A 27,127-nucleotide genomic window follows, 5' to 3' on the forward strand; every position below is an offset into this window, starting at 1 on the left:
AGCAGTGGGAGGGAGGCCTGCTCCATCTGCTTCCAGGAAGGCGCAGGCATGCTGCAGGTTTCCCCAGGGCCTTACAAGGAATTGCTGCAAGGTTTTCTACAAGACTCTTATGCAGGTGGAGAGCCAAAAGTGGCTCGAAATCTTGACATAAACAGGTTCCCTTCCTTCAAGCCTGAAATTAGTCACTTAGGATTCCAAGTCCTCAGGAAAGCAGAGCTCCCAGCTGTGATGCTTTTTGTTTTTAGGAGGTGGTGGTGATTGATTTGCTGGAGCCAGTTTCTCATTTGGGGAAGTGTCCAGCATAATGATAGGCACAACATAGATGTTTGTCAAATTGAATTAATTCTGGTCATTTCCTGGAGGAAGACAGACAGGATGTTTTAATAGCCGGTTATTTCCTGCGCCAGAGTTGGTTGGGTCTTCAGACACCAGCTGAATGCTTAGGGATTCTTTCATTTCCTAAAGTGCTTATAAAATTATGAAAAAGCACGACTTTGCTGAAAACCTGCGTTCGTACTAATCATCTTTACTCTGAAAGTCCTGTGCCCACTTTCCAAGCACCCTTGCACGTGATTTCATGTGATCTGGGTGACAGCCTTGTGGGGTGGGCTGCTGCCATCCCGTTCTGTGTTTACCGAGGTGGAGGCTTCGTCAGAGGCACACAGTTGGCAGAGCAAATACTTGACGATCCTGGGATGCCTCTTTTTTTTTTTTTTCTTTTAATTTTGCGTGTTTTTCTTGTATAAAATGTACCTAACATAAGATTTACCCTGGGATGACTTTTAAATCTCTCTTTTTTAAAAGTCTTTGTTCCACAGTATTCCCTGATTTTCTACTGTGCCATGCATTGGACAAGACTAAACATCTCTTTCCAGAAGAATAACCTGATGCCTTTTTTCTTTGTGTTTAGGGCTCAAAATTTGGGCGGGGAATTGGACTCACTCAGCCTTCTCAACGCACATCTGCTCGGAGATCATTTGGGAGATCTAAGAGATTCAGTATCACTCGCTCCCTTGATGATCTTGAGGTAATTTAATTTTCATTTTTCTTCTTTTCTCCTTCAAGTTTTGAAAAATGCAAATCCACCTTGCAGATATGTCTGGCTCTTTTTTGAGTCCCTGTGGTCTCCTCCCCTCCCCCTCTGTAGTGGTAACCCCTGTTTTCCGAGGGACAGCATCCCATGCGTGTTTGGGGACCTTTCTACCCTGTGATGTGTCTGAGCTGTCACCAGGCTTTCTGGGGTGCTCTTCTGTGTGCCAGACTCCAGTGAACACTTCTAGAAATGAACTGGTTTAATTCCCACAAAAACTCTACCAGGTAGGGCCTGTCATTGCCCCCTTAAAGATGGGGCGTGATCCACAGACATGGGTAAGTGTCATTTTGTGTGGCTCTTCTATCTGTGCTTCTTTTGTAAAGAACAATGAAAAGTTTTTATTTTTTATAGCAGTTTTAGGTTTACAGAAAGTACAGAGAATTCTATGCCCCCATCCACTTGTTAAAAATACGCTGTCAGGATCATTATGTCCTGCATTGGTGTGGGTGTTTGTTACAGTTGACAGGCCAGGGTGGACATATGATTATTAGCTCAGGTCCACAGCTCACACGAGGGTTCCCGCCTGTGCTGTCCTCTCTGTGGCTTTGGACAAATGTCCCATGCCGTGCACCCACCGTTGTGTATCACCGAAAAAGCCACCGCCCTGGAGATCCTCTGTGCCCCACCTGTTTACCCTGCACCCTCCCCTTGAACACTGACAACCACTGATCCTTTGACTGTCTCATTTGGCGTGTTTTAAAATGTCCTACAGGTGCAGCTGTATTCTATGTCTTCTTATTAATGTCTTATTCTAGAACATTGTGTCATGTTTTCAAGTTTACTCTTGGAGTTTCAGTCCAGTCCTTTTACTTGCTGTATGGCATTCTGCTATGAGTATACGATGATGATTGATGCCTTCTGCTATCAATAGACACTCAGTGGGAGTGGGAGAGAATCTACCCGTACAGCATCTTATACATGTCTCCTTCAGCGCTTGTGGGATGGGGCAAGAGTGTTCTTAGCTGGGAAGGATCTGCGTGAGCAGTGTGGCCAGGCTCCATCCACACTGACTGCTCCAGCTCCTGCTCTTCCAGGAGAACAGGTGGCTTCAGGGATGGCAGGGGTCCTGAGGATTGGCAAGTTGTGGCTGCAAATAGGAATCTGCCCTTGGATGGCCTGTTTAGCCTTGGTCTCTCTGGGGAACTCGAAGGGCACGTCAGGGCTAGCATGGTGTATCTGGGCGGGCAGCAATCAGAATCAGCTGCAATGGGGTGCCCATGCTGCTGATGAAGACACAAAAGGTGTGTGTGCTACCTAAGGCAGGGCCTAGCTTGAGGCTGAGGACCCCGGGACCATTTTTGGCTCATGCTGCCATGCTGAGCTGACCATCTGTGCGCGAGTCCTGTTCATTTTCCTCCTTTTCTGTTGGTCATGAGGAACTCACAATGTGGCCCTAGGTGTGGGCTGACAGAGCTGTGCTGGTACCCTGGTGAATGATATGTGGGTCTGGGCCACGTGCTCTGTGCAACCTGCCCCTTTCCTGCTGGATTCAAACTTCTATTTCATGGTGGATTGCTGTTGGGCCTGCCCCATGCCAGGGTCAGTGCCATGCTCCTGGTAGACAGCTCCATTGTCTAATCACTGGGTGTCCCCAGTGGATGTTCCCTCTCCACCAGGGCCCTGCTGCTTTCCACATGGCGTGTGGTCCCTGCTGTCTTTACCCCACACCTTAAACTTCCTGGCTGTAACTCTCTTACTGGGGCCAAGGAGGATGGCCCAGGTGGCAGGGCTGCCTGCCCTTTTCTGTGTGGGCCCTGCTCGCTGCTGGCCACCTTCCATGAGTCCTGGGAGAGGGATCTGAGCAGCCTTCCCAAGTGAGGGGTGGTCTGCCTCTTGAGCCCATCGTCCTGAATAACACGGAGGAAGGCTCTCCATAAGAAAACGATATTTATTAGTATTTGGGAATAGGCATTGCAATGAGAATATGCATGCTGTAGTAAACTATGAATATTCAGGGAGGTCAAGGAAGACAGCAGTTTTTAAAGGAAAAATGAGGAGGATCACAAGATTGTTTTGAGATAATTGCCTTAAACAAGGGTGGTACCAGTCCAAGGTTGGACAGGCAGTTGCGGGACAGATGTCTTCAGAGGAATATTTTTGTATGTGAGGCTGAGATGGGCTGTGTGCAAGGTTGTGGTTTTGCAGTCTTTTGTGATGGATTTGTTACCAGGTCTATGAGCATGAGAACCCTCCCTTCCTGGCCTTCTCTGGCTCTGTAACACTTTGTTAGGGTTTTTAATACAAGTGACTGCATTTTCATTCTGATAACTTTCGCATTTCCCCCTTTTAATTGAGACCTTTCTCCAAAAGCATAGCTGACCTGCAGTCAGGCTTTGATTGCCCTTGGTGCTGGGATGGAGCTGTCCCAGTTTGGTGTGGTCTGGTTCCACATCAGCAGGAGGTGACTGTGACCAGGAGTCAGTGTCAGAGCTCATTTATCCACATTTGAGCAACCAGGGAGGTGTGGAGGGAGTGGCCCTCAGGTGCAGTCTACCTGAGTCCACTGTTAAGTATGGTTTTGTCTGTTCCATGGATGTTGGCATCATCTCAACACGCTGGGCCAACATGATTCTGTTAGGAGTTGTACTTCTGCAGAGCCTTAAGCAACAGATAAAAAATTTAAAAAGGGAAAATGCAGAGTGAAATTAATAATAATATGACAATCCCAGGTTGCATAATGTTTTGAGTCATGAACATAGGCTTAAAGACAACCAGTTGAATACATCAAATGACCGTGGAAAACTGGGTGAGACTTTTTATAATATATGGCCTGTTCCCTTTTTTGGTGTGTGTGTATTTTTTCCTTTTTGTGGAGAATGGGGTTTCTCATGTTGCCCAGGCAGATCTTGAACTCCTGGGCTCAAGCTATCTTCCCACCTCTGCTGAGATTACAGGCACGAGCCACCATGCCCACACCCGTTTTCTCATTTTGGGTATATGGGCCTTAATTTTCCCAGAAGAATTTATCCAGGTTTAGCATGTAGTATTAGCAATAGCACAGACGTTTCCTTCTTTACGCAATGGACAATGTAGACCAATTTTGTCATCTAGTGTCCCATGACTGAGTTGGATTAAAGCGCAGTGAGCACCAGTTGTGTTAGGAATGTTGCCGAAGTCACCCACTAGGTGGACTCAAGGATCTCTTCGGGTTCTATCTAGTTCCCAGCAAAAGCTACTGATTGTGAAATTTCGATTACACCATTATTGTGCTGAGTCAAAAAGGTAGGCATTAAGAGGGGTAAATGTCTCATTATCAAATGGAGTCTTATTCCAGTGCCTTGGGAGAAGCTGCCCACGGCATGAAGCTGTCAGCTTCTAGTCCTGTCTTGTGGTCTAAGTGTCTCTGGTTGTGGCATCAGTGGTTTGGTGAACTCTTGGTGTGGCCCATGCATCAGGAATGAGATTTGTCCCTTAAAATTCATTTAGTTTCAGCTTATAGGGCTTCAGGCATAGAGTAGTTCTCTGCTTTTAATAATTCTACGGAAGAAAGTTGGATGGGAGGAAGTTGGAAGACTTGGGGAGCTTGGAAACAGTGCACAGGGCTCCCATCTAATAACAGGAGTATTGCAGCTTTTCTTCAGAAGCATGGCTTCTTCTCTCTACCTTGATCACACAAGAAAAAAATCACTCCAATTTTAACAGCCTCCTGAGGCTGGGAAGACAAACCAAGGCAGACTATAGATTTTTCCTACAGTCTTAAGGTTTCTGGGCCTGACAGGAAGTGACAGTTTTTACTTACCCGCTGTGAGGCTGGAGCCCTTGAAGCAGGGTGTTCTATGTACATTCTCAAATTTGAGATTCCAGACATGGCGTTGGGAACAAAACCAGTGGTTTCTGTTGTATCCTGCTATAAAGAGGGAACAGATTTTTGTTGTTGTTGTTGTTGTTGTAAATAACCATGTTGCCATAAGAATACTTGTGAACAGTTTCTAGATTTTGGAGGGATTGAGTAGGGAGAAAAAGCAAATGTTTTTACTTTTGTTTTCACAGAAGTATACTTTACCAGATTGCTGTTAAGTTATAGACAGTTTAAGAAAGAAAACATCCTGGCCGGGCGCGGTGGCTCACGCCTGTAATCCCAGCACTTTGGGAGGCCAAGGCAGGCAGATCACGAGGTCCGGAGATCGAGACCATCCTGGCTCACACGGTGAAACCCCGTCTCTACTAAAAATACAAAAAATTAGCCATGCGTGGTGGCGGGCACCTATAGTCTCAGCTACCTGGGAGGCTGAGGCAGGAGAATGGTGTGAACCCGGGAGGCAGAGCTTGTAGTGAGCCGAGATCACACCACTGCACTCTAGCCTGGGTGACACAGCGAGACTCTATCTCCAAAAAAAAAAAAAAAAAAAAAAAGAGAAAACATCCTTAGATCTGGAAAACAAACATTTAAGTAAAGAACCAACAATGTTTCAAATAGAAGTCATAAAATCATCTCATCAGTTATTTAATCTCATGTAATTAATTTTTGTTCTGCTTGCTCTTGATAAGTAGTTTCACAAATTCGTCTGTTTCCTTATTAGAGTTCTGAAGAATTTTCAGTTAGTCTGTCGATCTTAAAGTTATTAGAAACCCGTACCACTGCACTCCAGCCTGGGCAACAGCGTGAGACTCCGTCTCAAAAAAAAAAAAAAAAAAAAAAAAAAAAAAAAGAGTACTTCTTAGAGTCTTTTCCGTGAAATCTGATTGCAAATACTTTTAGAGAGAAAAATGAAAGCAATAACAATGGATAAGAAAAACAGAATAGCCGTGGTTTAAAATCTGGTATAAGTTCATTATAATTAGCAATTGACAAGGAAATCTGGCTATTTCTGTAGCATACAACATGATAACCAGAGTTATGGCATATTAGATTTCTAAGAGTTTTATACAATTTTGGAACATTCCTACAAAAACACACCCATAAATGTGACTGAAGGAAGGTCTAGCATCACGTATCATTTTAGTGTTTTTTATACAATTTACCAGACAAGCCTAATAATTTACTGTCTTTATAAGATTAGAGATACGTCCTTTGAGGCTCTCCAGGAGCTTGACTGGAAAATACTAAAGCTAATTATGGGTCAAAAAGATTTAATTTAGAATTTGTATCTTGGGGAAGCCCATCAAAGATACCAAAAGATTTAAAACACGTGATCAAAACAGGAGCACAGGTCACTATTAGATAATAGTCATTCATTTAACCTGAATAAGAAGGACTTCAAAAGCAACACAGGGCGCTCCATGAATGTAAACAAACAACCCACTCAAAGCTCCGTTTTCCTAAAAAATAAAAAAACTTAATAAAGACAGCACAGGAAATTATCTTGATAAAACATAAAATCTTTATTTCGTAGGCCAGTTACCAGAAAGGTAAAGGAAAACCTCCTGTGGTGTGATTGCCTCTCGTCGTGGGAAGCCCATTTGGTTTGCCTGGAAGTAGAACCTGATGAAAAGTACTTGAATTTAATGAGACATAGGAAGAGTGTGTCCAAGGTTATAAGTGCGCACCATATCATGGAGGAGCGTAAATGTGACAGTTAGTACCTTGAGCAGGGCAGTACATGGCTCTAAGTCACAGCGTGAGAAGTTTTCTGCTTCCATGGCACAATTCATACACATCCAGAAAAGCCGAATGTACAGAATCGAGTTATACAGGTGGAAAACAGTGCGTCAGACCATAGTAACAGAGTTAAAACTGGAGACAAAAGTTACAGGAGCTGACAAAAAAGTTGAAGGAAAGAGTCCTTGCCCAGCCAAGCAAGCAGCTGCAGCTTCTCAAGGGGAGAGAGCGGAAGGTAGTGATGATGCGGCCTGCAAGTCACGCGCAGCAAGGCCAGGTCAAAGCCGAGCTTCTCAGATCCACATTGAGAGGAAGACTCTGCCTGGAGAAATGAAATTACCATTCTAAATGAAGACAGCATTTCTAACCTGAAAGGAGGGAAATTAGATGGAGACTAAAATAGAAAAAAGCTGCAGTTCAGAAGCTTGTTTTATAAACGTATTTCAGAATTGAAAATCAAAATGTCCTGCAGTTTTACTAATAGCTGATCAATACTTCAAGAAAATCCTGTTGTTCTAACATAAGCAACCATGTTTTTTGCTTTGTATTAGTGTATTTTTAATATTAAAGCTTGGTCTTTAGAAAGAATTATAATTTTCTTCTAATTATAACCAACTTAATCATATAAAATTTATTTCGTAAATTCACCCTTCGCAGACCTTTTATGACCTGTATAGGCCTTTGACGACATCCTTAAGCCTTTCTGCTTTGTTCTGTACTTCCTCTTTCTTAAAAAAAACAGGCATTTTACTTTAGGACAAAAATTGACCACACAGGAGTCTTTCTCATACAAAATTGTTCACTTTTGTTTTTAACCTTCCTTACTAAAATACATCTACATACCTATAACTTTCTTCACATCTCTCTCTTTCCTACTTAGTGATTTCTTTGTCTTTTCTTTCTAAACCCATATTTTGAAACCAATTTTAAATAATCTCCAAACTAGACAAAATTACTCTTTTTTCTCAATAAAGAATACATTTTTATTCCTCTCATAATTTTTCTCATCAGAAACGTATCTTACTTTTGGTATACTTTGTATACTGATATATACACACACACACACACACACATTAGAATATACGTATTAGAATGTATTATATATACATATATACACACACATATTAGAATATACATATTAGAATGTATTATATATACATATATATACACACACACACACATACATATTAGAATTTTAACTCTTAGTAACTGTAATTTTTAGTGAAAACCTTGGAAGCAAGAAACTTTTAAACTGCTGGTCACATATCAGTATTTTATAGATGAGAACCATTTTATAATTTTTGTAAACATGTTTTCCCATAACATAATTACTTTGTGTATTAACAGGCAAAAATATTTAGTCCTTCTCTAAAATTTAATAAGCCAAGAACAAACATACGTTTGTGTTCAGCAATTTATGTTTTAGTACTTTATCTTATATGGAAATGACGTAGACATTTTATGAGTATCTATCATTTAATTTAACGTAGCATAACTTTAAGATTTCAGATTACATGGCAGTTTTTTATAAGCACTTTCCCATCTACATTTACCTAATTTATTTATTTTTAATAATTATACCTGGGTTACTTATGAAAACTGAGATATTAGAAAAAGCTAGTCTTCATTTCAAGTTATTTCCCTTTTCACCATTTGTATAGCCCATGAATATCAGGTTTTTACCCAAGAAACATAAATAGAGGGCTATTTTGCTGATAACACAGAAGATACAGCAATTTTTATTAAACTAACAATGTTAGTCTTAGTCATTAAAAAGTTATACAAATAAAGATAATTGTGTCTTTAGGCTGGATTCATACTTTTATAACCTTAAGATGTCTAGCAGAGATAAACATAATCCTGTCTGACCAGTAAAGCCAGGCAAAAATGTATGCTGACAATTTTGAAGACATTTCTATTTTTATTTTATCAACAAATTTAAAACCAACTTATTTATCCAAGATTTACTTAAATCAGCTGGGTGCGGTGGCTCATGCCTATAATCCCAGCACTTTGGGAGGCTGAAGCAAGAGGATTGCTTGAGCTCAGGAGTTGGAGACCAGCCTGGGCAACATGGCAAGATCCCATCTCTACAAAAAATTAAAAAATTAGGCAGGTATGATGGTGCACGCCTGTAGTCCCAGCTAATCATGAGCCTGAGGTGGAAGGATCACTTGAGCCCAGGAGGTTGAAGCCACAGTGAGCCATATTTGTACCACTGCATGCACCCCAGCCTGGGTGACAGAGAAAGAACCTATCTCAAAAAAACAAAAAACAAACAAAAACTATTTATTTAAGTCACATGAACTAAAAAGCATTTGGGTTAATTACTATATATTTTATCTTGTGTAAGCCAATCCGAATAGAATTTCTTAAGGGATTTCTGGCTATGCCAGATTTTACCTTGTAGATACAACATATAATATGTGTAAACATACATAAAAGCATATACACACAAATGAAGATCTTATGGCTTTCATTTTAGAATTTTGGTCATGAAACAGCAAAAGATAGTAATACAAATTCACTGGTTTATAAAAGATAGTTGGATCAAATTATATTTTTGACAAAATGGGACTTTTATCCGTGGCTAAGTTCTGTTTACCCTGATAAGTAATTCATGAAGGCTATGGACCAGAATTTTGGATAAAGCAGTTTTTATAGCAGTTTGACTTTTAAAAACCTTTTAATCCTTTTTTCAGATTCAAATGAATTTAGGGCTGAATATTCAGATGTTTACATTTTAGCTAGGCCTGGCTACATTTTAGCTAGGCAAGGCAACCCAGAATTTTCAAGTTGCCTTGAATTTGTAACAAATCTTTTTGTTTGTTTGCCTTTTCTGGCTCTTAAGTGTCAGACAAAATAATTTTTATGTCAGACAGAGATACCTTATAGTATTGCTCTGAGCTTAAGATTTTAACCTGTTTGATCTGACAGCCTAGCTTATATAAACATTTATAAAGTTTTTTTTTTTTAGAATATCAACTTTTCAATTAACTTTTTCACCACCCTAAGCAATTGTTATACAAACCTAAATTTACATTTCCAAAAGGTGTCTGCATTGTTGGTTGCCATAGATTTGAAATAATTTATAAAGCCATTATTTTGAAAGCCCTTTAACACTTAAATCTTAGTTTCCATAAGCAATGAGTTTATCTTAATGCTGGCAGAAAACTCATCAGATTCAAAGTTGGCAGAAAAAAGAGATGGAGAGTTAACCCTGTAGTTAGTTACAGTTTTTAACAAGCTTGACAGTTAGAAAAATGGCCGTCCAGTGCTGCATGTTTCCTCGTGTAGTTTGCCCATCACCGCACAAGAATGGACCACCGTATAGCTGGCCAGAGTCCCAGAAGACCTGGTGTACCTCAGTGTTTAAAAATCCCATTTCATTTCTTATTAATCTCTTGAGCAAAAAAAATCCTATAATTCCTGTCAGGGAGTTTGGACTGGTGCCTTATAGGGTGCTGACTGCCCTTGTTAATTGGCCACCCCATAACCATTATTTAGAATCTTTAGTTTTGCTTTCAGATCATGGCCAGAAACAAGCAAGAGAAAAAAGAGCCAAATCATATACAGATGTGCGTAAGCAAATCAAAATGAAACAAAAAATAAGTGTGTTCACAGAAATTTTAAGCCAGGCATGCAGTCCAAACAGAACATTAAACCGGGTGTGCAGAACCAGACAATATAAATTCTGTAGTAACCAGAGGGACATGGTCCTTACCCCAGAAGGGACTTCCCAGAAGAGACAAAAAGTCCTTTATCATCCCAGACAGATGCAAGGTCCTTTATTAAGGTCCTTTATTAACTCAGATCCCAAATAAAGTGAAAAAGAGCTTCTTACAAAAAATGGGAGGCTTGGTTTGAAAGAAGACTTTTAAAGGCAGAAGAGGTGAGCCGTGGAAGCAGAGAGCTCAAAGGGCTTAATTGAGTACTGCATACCAGTTCCAAGAATTATTGATTCTTTCCACAGGTGATCCTTCTCCACGTCCCACTTCTGACACTGGTTATGTCATCCTAAATAACAAATAGGGAGGCAGACTCTCCAAAAGAAAATGGTGTCTATTCAGGAATAGGCATTGCAATGGGATACATGTTATGGTAAACTATGTACATATTCAGGGAAGTAATGGAAGATAAAGATTTCTTAAGGAAAAATGAATATGATTGCAAAATTGTTTTGAGATAATTTTTCTTGGCTACAAGGATCAATAACAAGGGTGGCATGATTCTGAGGCTGGGCAGGCAGTTGCTAGGCAGATGTCCTCGCAGAAGTAATTTGTGTGTGTGTAAGGTTGTTTGGCCTTTGTGCAAGGTTATAGTTTTCCAGTCTGTTGTGATAAGTCTTGTTATCAGGCATTTGTCTATGAGAACCCTCCCTTCCTAACCTTCCCTAGCTCTATTTATCAGGGTTTTTAATATAGTGACTCTGTTTTGAATCTGACAACTTTCACAAACCCAAAGAGGCCTACCAGACATTGGCTTCTGTCTGAGAGACAGGAGTTGTGAGTTAAAATAATTTGTCCCTTTCTTTGGAAGGGATGTTTGACTCCTAAAACTTTGCCGATGGGGCAGGCCACTGAGTCTCTGTAGGTTCTGCCTCGCACCCTCCAGAGTGCATGTGGCGTGCTAAGGCCTCGAGCATACTTGCCGCTTCTTGCTCATCTGGTCCAGTTAGCCTGATGTTAAAGGTATAATGAGCCACTGTGATGTTCTGAGTTGAACCAGATCATACAGGTCCTCTGGGACGACCTTGCTGGAGGGTGGGAGGGTTAACGAGGCCTGGGGCAGGACTACATAGGATAGGCAGCATACACTGCTGCCTGTCCTATGTGAGAGTGAACTGAGTTTCATCTTTCTGATAGGAATGGAAAAGAAGGCATTCCTAGATCAGTGTGTGCATGCTGCATCCTGGGGGAATGTTACTGTACTCTAGCAAAGGTACCACATCTGGCACAGCAGCTGTGATTGGCACTGCTTCTTAGTTAAGTTTGTAGTAGCTCACTATCATCACCGTGATCCATCTGAACTTTGTAGGACCAGACTGGTATGAGTTAACTTGGGTGTGACAGGGACTACCACTTTCACCTTTTTTGAAGTCTTTGAGGATGGTACCAGTCTGGGCTGTTTCTTCCCTGATGTGGCAGTGTTTTTCACTAACCGTCTTGGTTTGGGTTGGGGAAGGAGACTGTGCCACGGGCTTCTCCTGGACTTTTCCAGCTGAGTAGCTCTTACCAGTGAGTGAAGGAACCAATGTGAGGGTTCTGCCTGTCATTTCATGTATACATTTGGGAACTAGGGAAATGACCGTGGGTGGGTCTGTGGATCTGTTGTGAGCTAGACTGGGGCCAGGACTCCCTGCATAACCTGGCTTCCATGCGCCCCCTCTTTATAGGGAGAACATGGTAGTGCTTTGGGTCCCTAGATAGTGTCGATTCCTACCCTAAGTTCAACGAAACCAGAGAGCTCTGGACATTCCCCTTTCCCTAACACACCACTTCCCAAGCAAGTGGCCAACAGCCCATGGAGAGAGACTGGGGAAATGACTATTGATGACACCTGCCTTGGTGTTACAAGGACCTGCCTAATTCTGTTCTGCGTTCCTTTAATCAGTGGCTTCCAGGTTTGAGAAATGGCTCACATTTTTCAAATTGGACAAAGGATCATGACTTTATTGGGGTTGCTGCCCTTGGCCTTGATTCTTTAAAACTGTGTAAATTAAGCAATACCCTTGCTGGCTGCCCAGCCAGCTTGCCCCAGGAACACCTTGTTTTCCTCCCGCAACATGGGAAGCCTGGTGGAGCTGCGAATTCCACTTCTTGGAGGCTGTGCTCACCTTTACAAGTCCTGAATGGAGCTCCGCCATGTCTGCCTTCTGGTTGTAGGGGATTAGGGCTTTGTTAGATTCTGCCAGGGACACCTGCCGTTCGCATTTTGCCTTTAGTTGGTACTTAATCATAGCGGGTGTGTTGATAACTCTTTCTCACAAATGAACTTTCATGTAATGCCACACTCAGTAAGTGCATTCTTTCTAAGCCCTTGGAACATTACAAAAGCTGATGAGCCTGGGCATTACATGTGCTGGACGGTAAAACAAATCTGAAAAATATTCAAGCCTGTCCTGCAGAAACTGTTTCCTGCCACAGTGCAGGTACCCTGTAAGCCAACAGCAAAATGTGTTTGCTAAGTAAGCAGTCCATTACGAAATAATCCAGAGTTCACAGACGCAATCACAGTGGAAGCTAGAAAGCATTTTGAAACAAACATCAATGAGAATACTACATATCTAAACTTGTGGGATATAGCTGAAACTGTGTGTAAAGAAGAGTTCACAGCTTTCAATGCATATATTAGAGACGAAGGAAAATAGAATGTCATCTCAAGAAGTTGGAAAAAAAGTTGTAGAACAGAATTACAGGACGTCAAAGCTAGGCAATAATAAAAGGTAAAAGCATCAATTAATGAAATAGAAAACCAACAAACCAACAAAAAATAAAGAAAGATTATTTCCCAGCTCATTTTATGAGGCTACCATAACCTTGGTATCAAAAATCTGACAAAGACATAAGAAAGGGAAATCATAGGCCAAGCTTGCCAATAAACATATGCGTGAGAATCCTAAATGAAACATTAGCAAGGTGATTCCAGCAATTTATAAAAAGGGTAACATACACATTTGTTTCAAGGACACAGTATTTTTTAACATTTGAAAATCAATCAATTTAACTTACTATATTAACAGAATAAACAAAAAAAAAGTATCATCTCAAAAGAAGCAGGAAAGGCATTTGGTAAAATTCAGTATCCATTTATGGTAAAACAAAGTTAAAAGAATTAAAAGAAATTTCCTTAATCTGATAAGGATATCAAAAAACTCTATGGCATCATAACTAATTATGGAATCATAATTAAGCTTTCCCTTTGTGATCAGGAACAAGAGAAAGATTTCAATTTAAATTGTTACCAGAAGTCCTGGTTAGTGTACTAAGAAAGTAAAAACAACAAAAGTTTAAAAAGCTTGCAAAGAAGAAGTGAAAATGTTACTGTTCTCAGATGATGTGATTGTAACAGAAGATCCAAAAGTCCAGTGGTGGCTCACACCTGTAATCCCAGCACTTTGGGAGGCTGAAGCGGGCAGATCATTTGAGTTCAGGAGTTTGAGACCAGCCTGGGCAACGTGGCTAAGACCTGTCTCTACAAAAAATACAAAAGTTATCTGGGTGTGGTGGTATGTGCCCATAGTCCCAGCTGCTTGTGGGGCTGAGGTGGGAGGATTGCCTGAGCCTGGGAGATCGAGGCTGCAGTAAGCTGTGTTTGTGCCACTGCGTTCTAGCCTGGGGGACAAAGTGAGACCTTGTCTCCAAAAAAAGGAAAAAAAAAAAAAAGAAAAGAAAATCCCAAAGTATCTATAGACCAGTTATTAAAATGAATTAATTCAACAAGGTTGCTAGATACATGGTTAATATACAAAAATCAATTGTATATACATTTAGAAAATGACCTATATATTCAGTGCAGTTTTAATCAAAATGCCAAGAGGTTTTTGATTAAAGAAGATGAACACGGTGAAACCCCGTCTCTACTAAAAAATACAAAAAACTAGCCGGGCGCGGTGGCGGGCGCCTGTAGTCCCAACTACTCGGGAGGCTGAGGCAGGAGAATGGCGTGAACCCGGGAGGCGGAGCTTGCAGTGAGCTGAGATCCGGCCACTGCACGCCAGCCTGGGCGGCAGAGCGAGACTCCGTCTCAAAAAAAAAAAAAAAAAAAAAAAAAAAAGAAGATGATTCTAAAATCTTCATGGGAATACAAAGGGCCAAGAGTAGCCAAGATTATCTTTTTCAATTTTTTTTTTTTTTAAGATAGCTTCTTGCTCTGTCCCCCATACTGAAGTGCAGTGGTGCGATCTTGGCTCACTGCAACCTCTGCCTCCTGGGCTCAAGCACTCCTTTGGCCTCGGCCCCCCATGTAGCTGGGAGTACAGGAGTGAGCCATCATGCCCGGATAATTTTTGTATTTTTTGTAGAGACAGAGTTTCACCATGTTGTCCAGGATGGTCTCAAACTCCTGAGCTCAGGTGATCCACCTGCCTTGGCCTTCCAAAATGCTAGGATTACAGGCATGAGCCACCACACCTGGCTTTTCAATTTATTTTAATTGTGGTAAAATACATACAACAAAATTCATTATTTTAACCATTTTAAAGTATGCAGTTCAGTGTTATTAAATTCACTCATAATGTGCAACCATCACCACCATCCATCTCTAGAAGTTTTTTTGTCTTGTTAGACTCTGTACCCATTAAACACTAATTCCCCATTCCCCCCACCCCCAGCCCCTGGCAGCCACCATTCTACTTTCTATCTCTATGATTTGGACTATTCTAGGTATCACTAGAATAGTGTTCACTATTCTAAGTGAAATCATACAGTATTTGTCTTTTTGTAACTGGCTTATTTCACTTGGCATAATGTTCTCAGGGGTCATCCGTGTTGTAGCATGTGTCAGAATGTCCTTCCCTTTTAAGGCTGAATAATATTCTACCGTGTGGATATACTCATATTTTGCTTATCTGTCCACCTGTTGATAGACACTTTTGTTGCTTCTGTGTTTTAGCTATTGTGAATAATACTGCTATGAATATGGGTGTATAAATACCTGTTGAGTTCCTGCTTCCCATTCTTTTGGGCATATCCCAAAAGTGGAATTTCTGTATCATTTGGTAATCCTATTTTTAATTTTTGAGAAACCACCATACTGTTTTCCATAGTGGCTGTACCACTGGATATTCCTAATGACAGTGCACAAGGTTTCTAGCTTCTCCTTGACAAAAAAAATGCTTTCTGTTTTTTTTGATAGTAGTCATCCTAATGAGTGTGAAGTGGTATCTCATTTTTTGGATTTGCATTTCCCTAATGTTTAGTGTTGCTGAGCATCTTTTCATGTGCTTTTTGGCTATTTGCATATTTTCTTTGGAGAAATGTCTACTCAAGTCCTTTGCCCATTTTTTAATCAGGTTGTTTGTTTTTGTTGTTGAGTTTTAGGAGTTCTGTCTGTATTCCAGATATTAACCCCGTATCAGATACATGATTTGCAAATGTTTTCTCATTCTGTGGGTTGCCTTTTTACTCTATTTGGTGTGCAAAATTCTTAAATTTTCATGAAGTCCAATTTATCTGTTTTTTCATTTGTTGTGTGTGCCTTTGATATCCAAGAAATCATTGCCAAATCCAGTGTCTTGAAGCTTTTACCCTGTTTTCTTCTAAGTTTTATTGTTTCAGGTGTTATTTAGGTCTTTGACCCATTTTGAAGTAACTTTTGTATATGGTGTCAGGTAAAGGTCCGTTTTTATTCTTTTGCATATGGATATCCTTTTCCCAGCACCATTTATTGAAGAGATTATCCTTTCTTTCCCCATTGAATGGTTTTGGTACCCTTCTCAAAAATGATTTGACTATTTATGTAAGAGTTTATTTCTGGGCTTTCTTTTCTATTCCATTGGTCTTATGTGTATGTCTTTATGCCAGTGCCACACTGTTTTGATTACTGTAGCTTTGAAATCAGGAAGTTCAAGTCCTCTAGCTTTGTTCTTCTTTTTCAAGATTGTTTGGGCTCTTTAGGGTCTCTTGAAATTCCAAGTGAATTTTAGGATGGGTTTTTCTATTTCTGTAAAAAGTCATTGGGATTTCAATAGGGATTACATTGAATCTGCAGATTGCTTTGGGGAGTATTGACATCTTAACTTTATCAAGTCTGTCCATCCATCAACATGGGATATGTTATATTTACTTAAGTCTTTATTCCTTTCAGCAATGTTTTCTAGTTTTCATTGTTACAAGTCTTTCACCTCCTTGGTTTGGTTAATTCCTCGGTGTTCTTTTTATACTATTGTTAATGTAATTGTTTTTATAATTTACTTTTCAGATTTTTCACTGTCAGTGTAGAAATGCAACGGAGTTTTGTGTGTTGACTTCGTGTCTTCCTGTTTGCAGAATTCATTTGTTAGCTCTAATAGGGTTTTTTTTTTTTTTTTTTTGGTGGAATCTTCTACATAAAATATCTTACTATCTGTGAACAGAGAAAATTTTACTTGTTTGTTTCCAGTTTGGGGGCCTTTCATTTCTTTTTTTTGCCTAATTGCTCTGGCTAGAACTTACAGTACTATGTTGAAAAGAATTGTCAAAGTGGGTATTCATGCCTTGTTCATGATCTTAGATGAAAAGCTTTCAGCCATTCTCCAGCAGATATGATGTTTGTTGTTAATTTTTCACTAATGCCTTTTATATTTGAGGTAGTTTCCTTCTATTTCTAGTTTATTGTTTTTTTAAAAGTCATGAAAGGGTATTGAATTTTGTGAAATTTTTTTACATCAGCTAATTATGTGATTTTCCCTCTTAATTTTGTGAATGTGGTGTATTACAATGATTGAATTTTCATATGTTGAATTACCCTTGCATTCTAGGAATAAATTCCACTTGGTGATGGTATATAATCCTTTTAATATGCTACTAAATTCAGTTTGCTAGTATTTGGTTGAGGATTTTTACATCAGTATTCATCATGAATACTGGTCTCTAGTTTTCTTGTATTGTCTTTGTCTGGCTTGATGTCAGGGTAATGCTGTCATAGAACAGGAAGTATTCCTCCTCCCTCCCCTCCTCCCCCTCTTCTCCCTCCTTCCCTCCCTCCCTCTCCCCCTCCCCTTCCCTCCCCCTCATTACCCTCCCCCTCTCCTTCCCCTCCCCTCCCCCTCCTTCCCCTCCCCCTCCTCCTCCCCTCCCCCTCCTCCCCCTCCTCCTCCCCCTCCCCTTCTTTTAGAAAGAGTTTGAGAAGGATTGGTATTAGTTCTTTAAATGTTTGGTAGAATTAACCAAGCCATCAGGTCCAGGGCTTTCCTTTGTCAGGAGATTTTTCTTTATTACTGATTAATTTGCTTACTAGTTATAGGTCTATTCAGATTTTCTAGTTCTTTTTTCTTTTTTTCTTTTTTCTTTTTTTTTTTTTGAGGCAGTGTCTTACTCTTTTTCCAAGGCTGGAGTGCAGTGGCACAATCTCAGCTCACTGCAACCTCCAACTCCTGGGTTCAAGTGATCCTCCCACCTCAGTCCCCTGAGTAGCTGGGACCACAGGTATGTACCACCACACCTAGCTAGTTTTTTTGTTTCGTTTTGTTTTGTTTGAGATGGAGTTTCGCTCTTGTTACCCAGGCTGGAGTGCAATGGTGCAGTCTAAGCTCACTGCAACCTCTGCCTCCTGGGTTCAAGCGATTCTCCTGCCTCAGCCTCCAGAGTAGCTGGGATTACAGGCGTGTGCCACCATGCCCGGCCAATTTTTGTATTTTTAGTAGAGATAGGGTTTTGTCATGTTGACCAGGCTGGTCTCAAACTCCTGACCTCAGGTGATCCACCCACCTTGGCCTCCCAAAGTGCTGGGATTACAGTCAAGAGCCACCGCACCTAGTCTTACTTTTTAAATTTTTTGTAGAGCTGGGGTTTCACCATGTCGCCTATGCTGTCTTGAAATCCTGGGCTCAAGCAATCTGCCCGCCTTGGCCTCCCAAAGTGCTGGGATTACAGGCTTGAGCCCCTGCGCCTGGCGAGATTTTCTGTTTCTTTATGATTTGGTCTTGGTAGGTTTTGTGTTTCTAAGAATTTTTCCATTTCATCTAGGTTATCCAATTGTTCATAGTACTCCTCTATAATTCTTGTTATGTCTGTAGAATTGGTAGTAATGTCCCCTTTGTCATTTCTGATTTTAGTAATTTGAGTCTTCTCTTTTGTTCCTTAGTTCATTTAGCAAAAGATTTGTCCATTTTTTTGATCTTTTCAAAGAATCAACTAGGTTTCATTGATTTTCTTTCTTGTTTTTCTCTTCTCTATTTCATTGATCTCTGCTCTAATCTTCGTTATTTCCTTCTTCTTCTAGCTTTGGGTTTGGTTTTTTTTTTTCCCCCTAGTTTCTTAAGTTGTAAAATTAAATTGTTGATTTGAGATCTTTTTTATTTTTTATGTAAGCATTTAAGGCTATAAATTTCCCCCTTAGTACTACTCTTGCTCTGTTCCATAAGCTTTGGTATGTCATGTTTTCATTTTAATTTGTCTCAGATATTTTCTGATTTTCCTTATGAAGGGCAAAAGAAAGTTATAGATATATCTTTGTGAGGTAAAAGGTTTTAAAACAGACACAAAAGGCACTCACTGTAAAGGCAAAGACTGATGATTGTGATTAAACGAATATTAGGAACCTGCATTCGTCGAAACATACCATTCCTAGAAGGAAGGGCAGGAGGACGGCGCAGCCACCCACAGAGGCCCGTGGACCCTGAGAACGCAGCACGCCCATGAGAGTGACAAATGGCTCGAATGCACAGTGGCGAGGGATTTGAGTAGACATTTTATTACGGGTGCTAGCCAAAGTCACCTATGAGAATGTTTCCAGGCAAATTCCTAGAGTTCCATCATGTGTACCAAGAGCATGTGCAAGAATTCAAAATAGCAGGATTCATAAGATCCCTACACGGAAGCAGCCTGACTGCCCACCAGCAGTGGAAAGGACAGATAGCCTATGATTTATTCCTGCAGTGGAATGCTCGATGGCTGTAGAAGCTAATGGACTATGGCTGTCTTAATAACATGGATAAATATCACAGAAAGATGGCAGACGCAAGAGAATGCACCTGTGTCATTCCAGTTATAGAACTCTGAACACAGACAAGACTGTTGAAAACCATGGTTTTATGTTATGTGCTTCAGTGGTAGAACCATAAAGAAGAGCTAGAACATTGTTGTGCTTTTCATTGTGAACTGGGTGGGGGCTTTGTGGGCTTCACTTTATGATAAACCACCGAGCCATGCCTTTCTGTTTTGTACTCTTCTGAATTTGTGTTATAGTTGATGACAACAATGGCAGTTTGATTGTGTATATTTTTTTCCAGCCCTTTTGAAAGGCTAGGGCATCAGCCCAGAGCAGGCAGTGTTAGTCTCTGGGGTGAGGGTTTGCAAGTGGGCCTGAAAGCAAGATGGGGCCCGGGACCTGGGTGCGTCAGCGGAAATGGCGAGGGGCAGGCTGGCCTCTGAGCCGGGTGGGATGGAAACCGAGGGCATGAACTGGCTCCAGGTAGCAGAAGCAAGGGAAGGCCCTCGGTGGGGAGCACTTGGAGGAGCTCCCGAGGCAAGAGGTGGAGGTCAGAGGATAACATAGCTGCTCTGGGAATTGCAGGGGCGAGTTTTGTTTGTTCTGCAAGGGAGGCGGCAACAGGCCTATTGAGGAAAGATGCAGTCAGAGGGAAGGTCTCTCCCTTCCAGGTGTTAAGTCAGGTTCAGACAGAGATGGTCTAAGGTGTTTGCGAAATGTCTTAGCGCTGCCCCGAGGGCCTAGAAGATGGGCCCACGAGCATCAGTGCCCCTCACAGGCCAGGCTCCTGGTGGAGCTGTGTTCTTGGGACTGAGGCTTTCAGGGAACAGTGCCCCCCACCAGCCTGGGGAAGTCAGTGTTGGGAGCCAGGAGCCAGTGTGTAGTGCTCTCCCTCGTCACCCACAGCAGGCTGTGGCCCTGAGGGGGATGGAGGGCAGCCATCCGCTGTGGATGGGGCTGGGCTGGTGCGCTTGGGTTTTGTTTGCTGGTTTCTCCACATGTGTTCCCTGTCTCAAAGGGCAGTGGCAGTGAAGGAGGGGTAGGGTGCTGGAGACCCAGGTAGGGGACATGAGGTATGGGTGGGGTTCCAGGCCCTGCCCAAGCCAGGCAGGACAGTCTGCAGGATCTCCTGCGAGTGCCAGGTTGAGGGGCACATTTTTCCTTAGTTGTCCTAACCAGTGTGTAGCCTCACGTCATGAAGAGTGAGGGTGTGTGCGTGTGAGGGTGTGAGGGTGTATGTGAGGATGTATGTGAGGATGTGTGAGGGTGTGTGTGAAGGTGTGTGAGGGTGTATCTGTGAGGGTGTGGGTGTGTGCAAGGGTGTGTGTGTATGTGTGTGAGGGTGCAAGGGTGTGGGTGTGTGCGAGGGTGTGTGTGAGGGTGCAAGGATGTCAGTGTGTGTGAGGACGTGGGGGTGTGTGTATGGGTGTGAGGGTGCGAGGATGTCAGTGTGAGGGTGTGTGAGGGTGTGAAGATGTGAGGATGTGTGTGAGGTTGTGAGGGTGTGTGTGAGGGTGCGAGGGTATCAGTGTATATGAGGGTGTGTGTGAAGATATGAGGGTGTGTGACGGTGTGAGGGTGAGGGTATGTGTGAATGTATGTGAGAGTGAGGATGTGTCAGTGTGTAGGAGTGTGTGAGGCTGTGTGAGGGTGAGGGTGTGTGTATGTGTGAGTGTGAGGGCACGAGGAAGTCGGTGTGTGTGAAGATGTGAAGGTGTGTGTGAGTTAGGGTGTGTGGGAGGGTGTGTGAATGTGAGAGTGACGGTGTGTCAGCGTGTGGGAGTGTGAGGCTGTGTGTGTGAGGGTGTGTGTGCGCAAGGGTGTGTGTGTGACTGGGAAGGTATCTGTGTGTGTGAGGGTGTGTATATGTGTGAGAACATGCACGTCTGTGAGTGCATGGCAAGGCCACTTGAAACGCAAAGATGTATGTGAGTGTGTGTGTGATAGTGTGTGCACGTATGTGAAGGCGTGTGTATGTGAGTGTGTGAGACTGCGCATCAGTGAGTGTGGGGGCGTGTGTGTGCGAGGGTGTGTGTGAGATCGTGTGTGCATCAGTGAGTGTGCATGGCAAGGCTATTTGGAACTAGCAGTTCTCTCCGTCTTCTTACCTCATTCATAAATCCTAGTGTTTTTGGAATTATTTCTGCAAAGTTACATTATGTTAAAATGGAAAAAGTGACCGGTGATTATAAGTTTCTATTCTTTCCCTCATCAAAGAGATTCAGCTATTTTAAAGAGAAACAATTTTTTAAAATCCAGTTTAAGCTTGGCTCATGTTCTGTTTCTCTGACTTTCATTTTGGGTTCCAGCCTCCCTGAGAGACCCCAAGTCTTGTAGTCAGTCGACTCCTGGTAAGGAGCCACGGTGGGGAGAAGTGTAGCGGCAAGATGGCGAGAAGGACAGGGGTTTGCGTGTTCCACGTGTAGGAGACTCTGCTTGGGAAACCACAGCACTGCCTGCCGTGGAGATGGACGCCACGTCCTGCTCACCCGGCGCTCACTGCAGGGCTCCGTGCAGGAGTGAGGCGGCAGCGTGCGGACCTGCCAGCCCTCCTGGTTTGGGGCAGGCTTGGCGGGAACAGCCCAAAGACCAACAGTGGTTCCTAACAAGAGCTGAGAGGGAGTGGGGTCACCAGAGTGAAGGGAGGTAGACAGACCCCTTGGGACCCCGGGGTCGGGGACTGGAAGGAAGCTTGGCACTAGAAACCTGAGGGTGGCCTGGAGGGCTGGGAGGTACTTGCGGAGTGGGCGGGGGGAACACGGGGAAGGGCAGTGCAGTGCCGGGATGGGGAGGGCACAGGCCCCCCAGGCTTGCAGAGCCCATGCTGCCGGAGCGGCCGGGCCCCTGGGAGTCTGGGGCTCTGCTCGGTCACATCGTCTGTGATTTCGAATGCTTCCCTCTCCGGTTCTGCACGTGTCTCGAGATGGCCAGGAACTGCATTTTACTCATATTTGTGCTTTTCTCTATTCACCAGCAAAATAAGCAGAATTTATCTTTGATGAATCATGTAACTGTTTGTAAGGGTTACCGTGTAAACCCTGGGGATGGCCTTGTTGTCCCTTGAGTTCTGGCTTGGGTGTCACCATCCGATACTAGCACCGCATCACTGGCTGCACCTCAGGGCTCCTGGGCTCGTGACGTCCATCTGCCTGTGACTTGGGGCCTCCATGTCTGAGGGCAGCCCCTGCAGCATATGCTGAGCTTCCTGGCACTGGGCTCCTCTCACCCAGGGACCCTGGCAGGGTGGGTGTGTCCTCAGAACCTGCTCCCGCAGATGTCCCCACGGAAGTCGGCCCGCATTGTTCCTGAGCTGCGGTTCAGTAGGGCTGGGCCAGGCAATGTCCTGCCCTTGGGAGTCTGCCCTCCACTTGGGAGAGATGAACAAACAGCAGCAGCAGGAGACTGTCCAGGGGCTCGTGGCCCCTGGAAACGAGGCCAGGTGATGTAGGGAGTGCCTGACGCTCGGAGGGAGCCAGGGCAGGTATTGGGACACGGCCCAGGGCCTAGGGCAGCTGGTGTGTCCCAGGGACAGAAGGAGGGAGGGCTGGGCTGACACCTGGACTTGGATATTCTAAGTGTGACAGAAGCTTTGGGTAAATTTACTGCCGGGAGCTGAAGGAGAAGGCGACTGCCCTGTGTGTGGCGTGGAGAATTTGGGGGCCTTGGCTGATTTCCCATCACTTGACTTGGTGGGCGCTGCCTGGGAGAGCCAGGGCCTGGCTGCTGCAGGAGGAGGCTTGGCACCTCTGCTTGGAAGGCCCCTCCCTGTGGCGAGAGGAGGCTGGAGAGGAGGCTGGGTGAAGTGTGGGACCCAGAGGGGCACACCCTATACAAGGCAGGCAGAACCCAGGTGGTCACTGGATGGAGCCTCCTGCACCCAGGGCGGAAGCTGCACTTTTCCAGGGGAGCAGAAGGGGTGTCCCAGGCGACAGGAGGATGAGGTGTTGGTGGTTTGCAGGTTCCCTGGCAGCTGTAGGAGCCAGGAGCCTGGGCTGGACCCTGGGACAGACCTGGACTCAGGGGCTGGGCAGAGAGGGGGTATTCAGGGCCAGGGATGGCAGACCGCAGTCCCTGGCGAGACCCGCTGCCTGTTCCCGTAAATAGAGTCTCCCTGGGCCGCAGGTGCCGTCTGCTGTTTTCATGCTACAGCGACAGAGTGGGGTCGAGTGCATGGTGTCACCTGCACAGCAGGCAGTGCCTACTCTTGGCCCTGTAGAGGGAGTCTGGAGGGAGGAGGGAGACAGGTGAGAAGAGGGAGAAAGGACAGGGCTTAAGGGAGGGAGGAGGGAGGGAGGATGGGGCTGGAGGGAGGAAGGAGACAGGTGAGAAGAGGCAGGGAGGACAGGGCTTAAGGGAGGGAGGAGGGAGGGAGGATGGGGCTGGAAGGAGGAGGGAGACAGGTGGGAGGAGGGAGGGAGAATGGGGCTGGAGGGAGGAGGGAGACAGGTGGGAGGAGGGAGGGAGGATGGGGCTGGAGGGAGGAGGGAGACAGGTGGGAGGAGGGAGGGAGAATGGGGCTGGAGGGAGGAGGGAGACAGGTGGGAGGAGGGACAGAGGTGAGAGGAGGGAGGGAGGACAGGGCTTGAGAGAGGAAGGAGGGTGGGAGGATGGGGCTGGAGAGAGGAGGGAGACAGGTGAGAGGAGGGAGGGAGGATGGGGCTGGAGGGAGGAAGGAGACAGGTGAGAAGAGGCAGGGAGGACAGGGCTTAAGGGAGGGAGGAGGGAGGGAGGATGGGGCTGGAAGGAGGAGGGAGACAGGTGGGAGGAGGGAGGGAGAATGGGGCTGGAGGGAGGAGGGAGACAGGTGGGAGGAGGGAGGGAGAATGGGGCTGGAGGGAGGAGGGAGACAAGTGGGAGGAGGGAGGGAGAATGGGGCTGGAGGGAGGAGGGAGACAGGTGGGAGGAGGGAGGGAGAATGGGGCTGGAGGGAGGAGGGAGACAGGTGGGAGGAGGGACAGAGGTGAGAGGAGGGAGGGAGGACAGGGCTTGAGAGAGGAAGGAGGGAGGGAGAATGGGGCTGGAGGGAGGAGGGAGACAGGTGGGAGGAGGGACAGAGGTGAGAGGAGGGAGGGAGGACAGGGCTTGAGAGAGGAAGGAGGGAGGGAGGATGGGGCTGGAGAGAGGAGGGAGACAGGTGAGAGGAGGGAGACAGGTGGGAGGAGGGAGGGAGGATGGGGCTGGAGGGAGGAGGGAGACAGGTAGGAGGAGGGACAGAGGTGAGAGGAGGGAGGGAGGACAGGGCTTGAGAGAGGAAGGAGGGAGGGAGAATGGGGCTGGAGGGAGGAGGGAGACAGGTGGGAGGAGGGACAGAGGTGAGAGGAGGGAGGGAGGACAGGGCTTGAGAGAGGAAGGAGGGAGGGAGGATGGGGCTGGAGAGAGGAGGGAGACAGGTGAGAGGAGGGAGGGAGGATGGGGCTGGAGGGAGGAGGGAGACAGGTAGGAGGAGGGACAGAGGTGAGAGGAGGGAGGGAGGACAGGGCTTGAGAGAGGAAGGAGGGAGGGAGGATGGGGCTGGAGAGAGGAGGGAGACAGGTGAGAGGAGGGAGGGAGGATGGGGCTGGAGGGAGGAGGGAGACAGGTGGGAGGAGGGAGGGAGAATGGGGCTGGAGGGAGGAGGGAGACAGGTAGGAGGAGGGACAGAGGTGAGAGGAGGGAGGGAGGACAGGGCTTGAGAGAGGAAGGAGGGAGGGAGGATGGGGCTGGAGAGAGGAGGGAGACAGGTGAGAGGAGGGAGGGAGGATGGGGCTGGAGGGAGGAGGGAGACAGGTGGGAGGAGGGAGACAGGTGGGAGGAGGGAGGGAGGATGGGGCTGGAGGGAGGAGGGAGACAGGTAGGAGGAGGGACAGAGGTGAGAGGAGGGAGGGAGGACAGGGCTTGAGAGAGGAAGGAGGGAGGGAGGATGGGGCTGGAGGGAGGAGGGAGACAGGTGAGAGGAGGGAGACAGGTGGGAGGAGGGAGGGAGGATGGGGCTGGAGGGAGGAGGGAGACAGGTAGGAGGAGGGACAGAGGTGAGAGGAGGGAGGGAGGACAGGGCTTGAGAGAGGAAGGAGGGAGGGAGGATGGGGCTGGAGAGAGGAGGGAGACAGGTGAGAGGAGGGAGGGAGGATGGGGCTGGAGGGAGGAGGGAGACAGGTGGGAGGAGGGAGACAGGTGGGAGGAGGGAGGGAGGATGGGGCTGGAGGGAGGAGGGAGACAGGTAGGAGGAGGGACAGAGGTGAGAGGAGGGAGGGAGGACAGGGCTTGAGAGAGGAAGGAGGGAGGGAGGATGGGGCTGGAGGGAGGAGGGAGACAGGTGAGAGGAGGGAGACAGGTGGGAGGAGGGAGGGAGGATGGGGCTGGAGGGAGGAGGGAGACAGGTAGGAGGAGGGACAGAGGTGAGAGGAGGGAGGGAGGACAGGGCTTGAGAGAGGAAGGAGGGAGGGAGGATGGGGCTGGAGGGAGGAGGGAGACAGGTGGAAGGAGGGAGGGAGGATGGGGCTGGAGGGAGGAGGGAGACAGGTGGGAGGAGGGACAGAGGTGAGAGGAGGGAGGGAGGACAGGGCTTGAGAGAGGGAGGAGGGAGGGAGGATGGGGCTGGAGGGAGGAGGGAGACAGGTGGGAGGAGGGAGGGAGGATGGGGCTGGAGGGAGGAGGGAGACAGGTGGGAGGAGGGAGGGAGGATGGGGCTGGAGGGAGGAGGGAGACAGGTGGGAGGAGGGACAGAGGTGAGAGGAGGGAGGGAGGACAGGGCTTGAGAGAGGGAGGAGGGAGGGAGGTGACAGGAGCTTTCACATCTGTCCCCAGTGAGTTGCCTTGATCCCGTCTTGAGGCCTGTGCTGTGATCTTGCCCATCCAGAGCTGTAATTCCCAGGAAAAACCGACGGAGCCCTGAGTCCGGCCTAAGCCTTCTTGGCTGTTGGGTTGATAGCGTTGGCTTCTTCCTGGCCTCCCACTCACCTGGGACAACGTGTCGCACGTCACATTGTGTGGGAATGAGATCCTCACAGGCCTCTCAGAATAAGCACCTTTTACCCTGTCTCTTAGGTTTGTGACTTTGCTATTTTCAGAATTTAACTTAGAAATTTTTGCTTATCTTGGTCTTTCACACACAGTCTGCTTTTAAAACCCATTATAAGGGAAAATTTCTGAAGTGTCCTTAAGATCCTGTGAACTCTGGGCATGTAATAGGATTCTTCAGTGCTTCAGGGCCTTCTCATTGAGTGAATGTTTGTTGAACACCTACTATGTGCCCGACATTATTTTGGCTCTGGGGAGGCAGTGGGGAACATGCTCAGTGTTGACCCCTCCCTGCCTTGCTGAGCTGGTCCTGGATGGGCTGCGTGGGCCACCGTTGCATGGGGCGTGCTCGAGGTGGAGATGGCTGTGAGCAGCTGCAGGCCAGGTGGGGGTGGGACCTCCCCTGGGGGGTGCTGACCTGGGCAGCACCATGGCACACCCAAGAAGGGCGATGGGGAAGGAAGGGAGGCAGGCAGGCAAGACCGTCAGGCTGCGTGGTGGTTAGGCGCGGGGCTGGGGCAGGTGCCGGGGCAGACCGCAAAGGGTCAGACTGGCGTATGGCAGCCAGCTGTCTAGTTGGTTAGACAGGGTCAGGGGTGGAGGGCAGGAGGATGGGAGAGCCCAGCTCGGGGAGATTTGAGGGTCCTGCCCACAGAGGAGCCATACCTGGGCCTTTGGCTAGGCCCCCCGAGGCCTCCAGGGTTAAGAGCAGGGAGAGAATCCGGGCCTGTGATCACATCTGTGAGCTCTGCAGGTGTCTCCGGGACCGTCAGCAGAGGCGCTCCTCCAGTCCCTGCCTCCCGTGCCCTCCTGGCTGAGAGCGAGGTGGTCCCGCCCCATGAAGGAGGCAGCAGCGCTTGCTGCCCGGG

The 27,127-nt window shown here is 46.1% G+C and overlaps 1 protein-coding gene across 13 annotated transcripts in view; it reads left to right on the forward strand.

Moving 5' to 3' along the window:
* Positions 1–27,127, forward strand: part of RGS12 (regulator of G protein signaling 12) — a 158,534-nt gene that overhangs the window by 49,440 nt on the left and 81,967 nt on the right. For 11 of the 13 annotated variants that reach the window (XR_012434586.1, XR_012434583.1, XR_012434584.1 and 8 more), the window contains one exon: positions 911–1,027. The exons of the other annotated variants lie outside the window; for them this stretch is intronic. Coding sequence is in view for 4 of the 11 variants with exons in the window: in XM_074039303.1 (XP_073895404.1) it covers positions 911–1,027 (117 nt within the window). In the remaining 7 variants the exon portion in view is untranslated. The remainder of the gene's footprint in view (positions 1–910; positions 1,028–27,127) is intronic. 13 annotated transcript variants of the gene reach the window in all.

This window comes from Macaca fascicularis, chromosome 5 (genome assembly GCF_037993035.2).
Source record: "Macaca fascicularis isolate 582-1 chromosome 5, T2T-MFA8v1.1".
Lineage (NCBI taxonomy): Eukaryota > Metazoa > Chordata > Mammalia > Primates > Cercopithecidae > Macaca > Macaca fascicularis.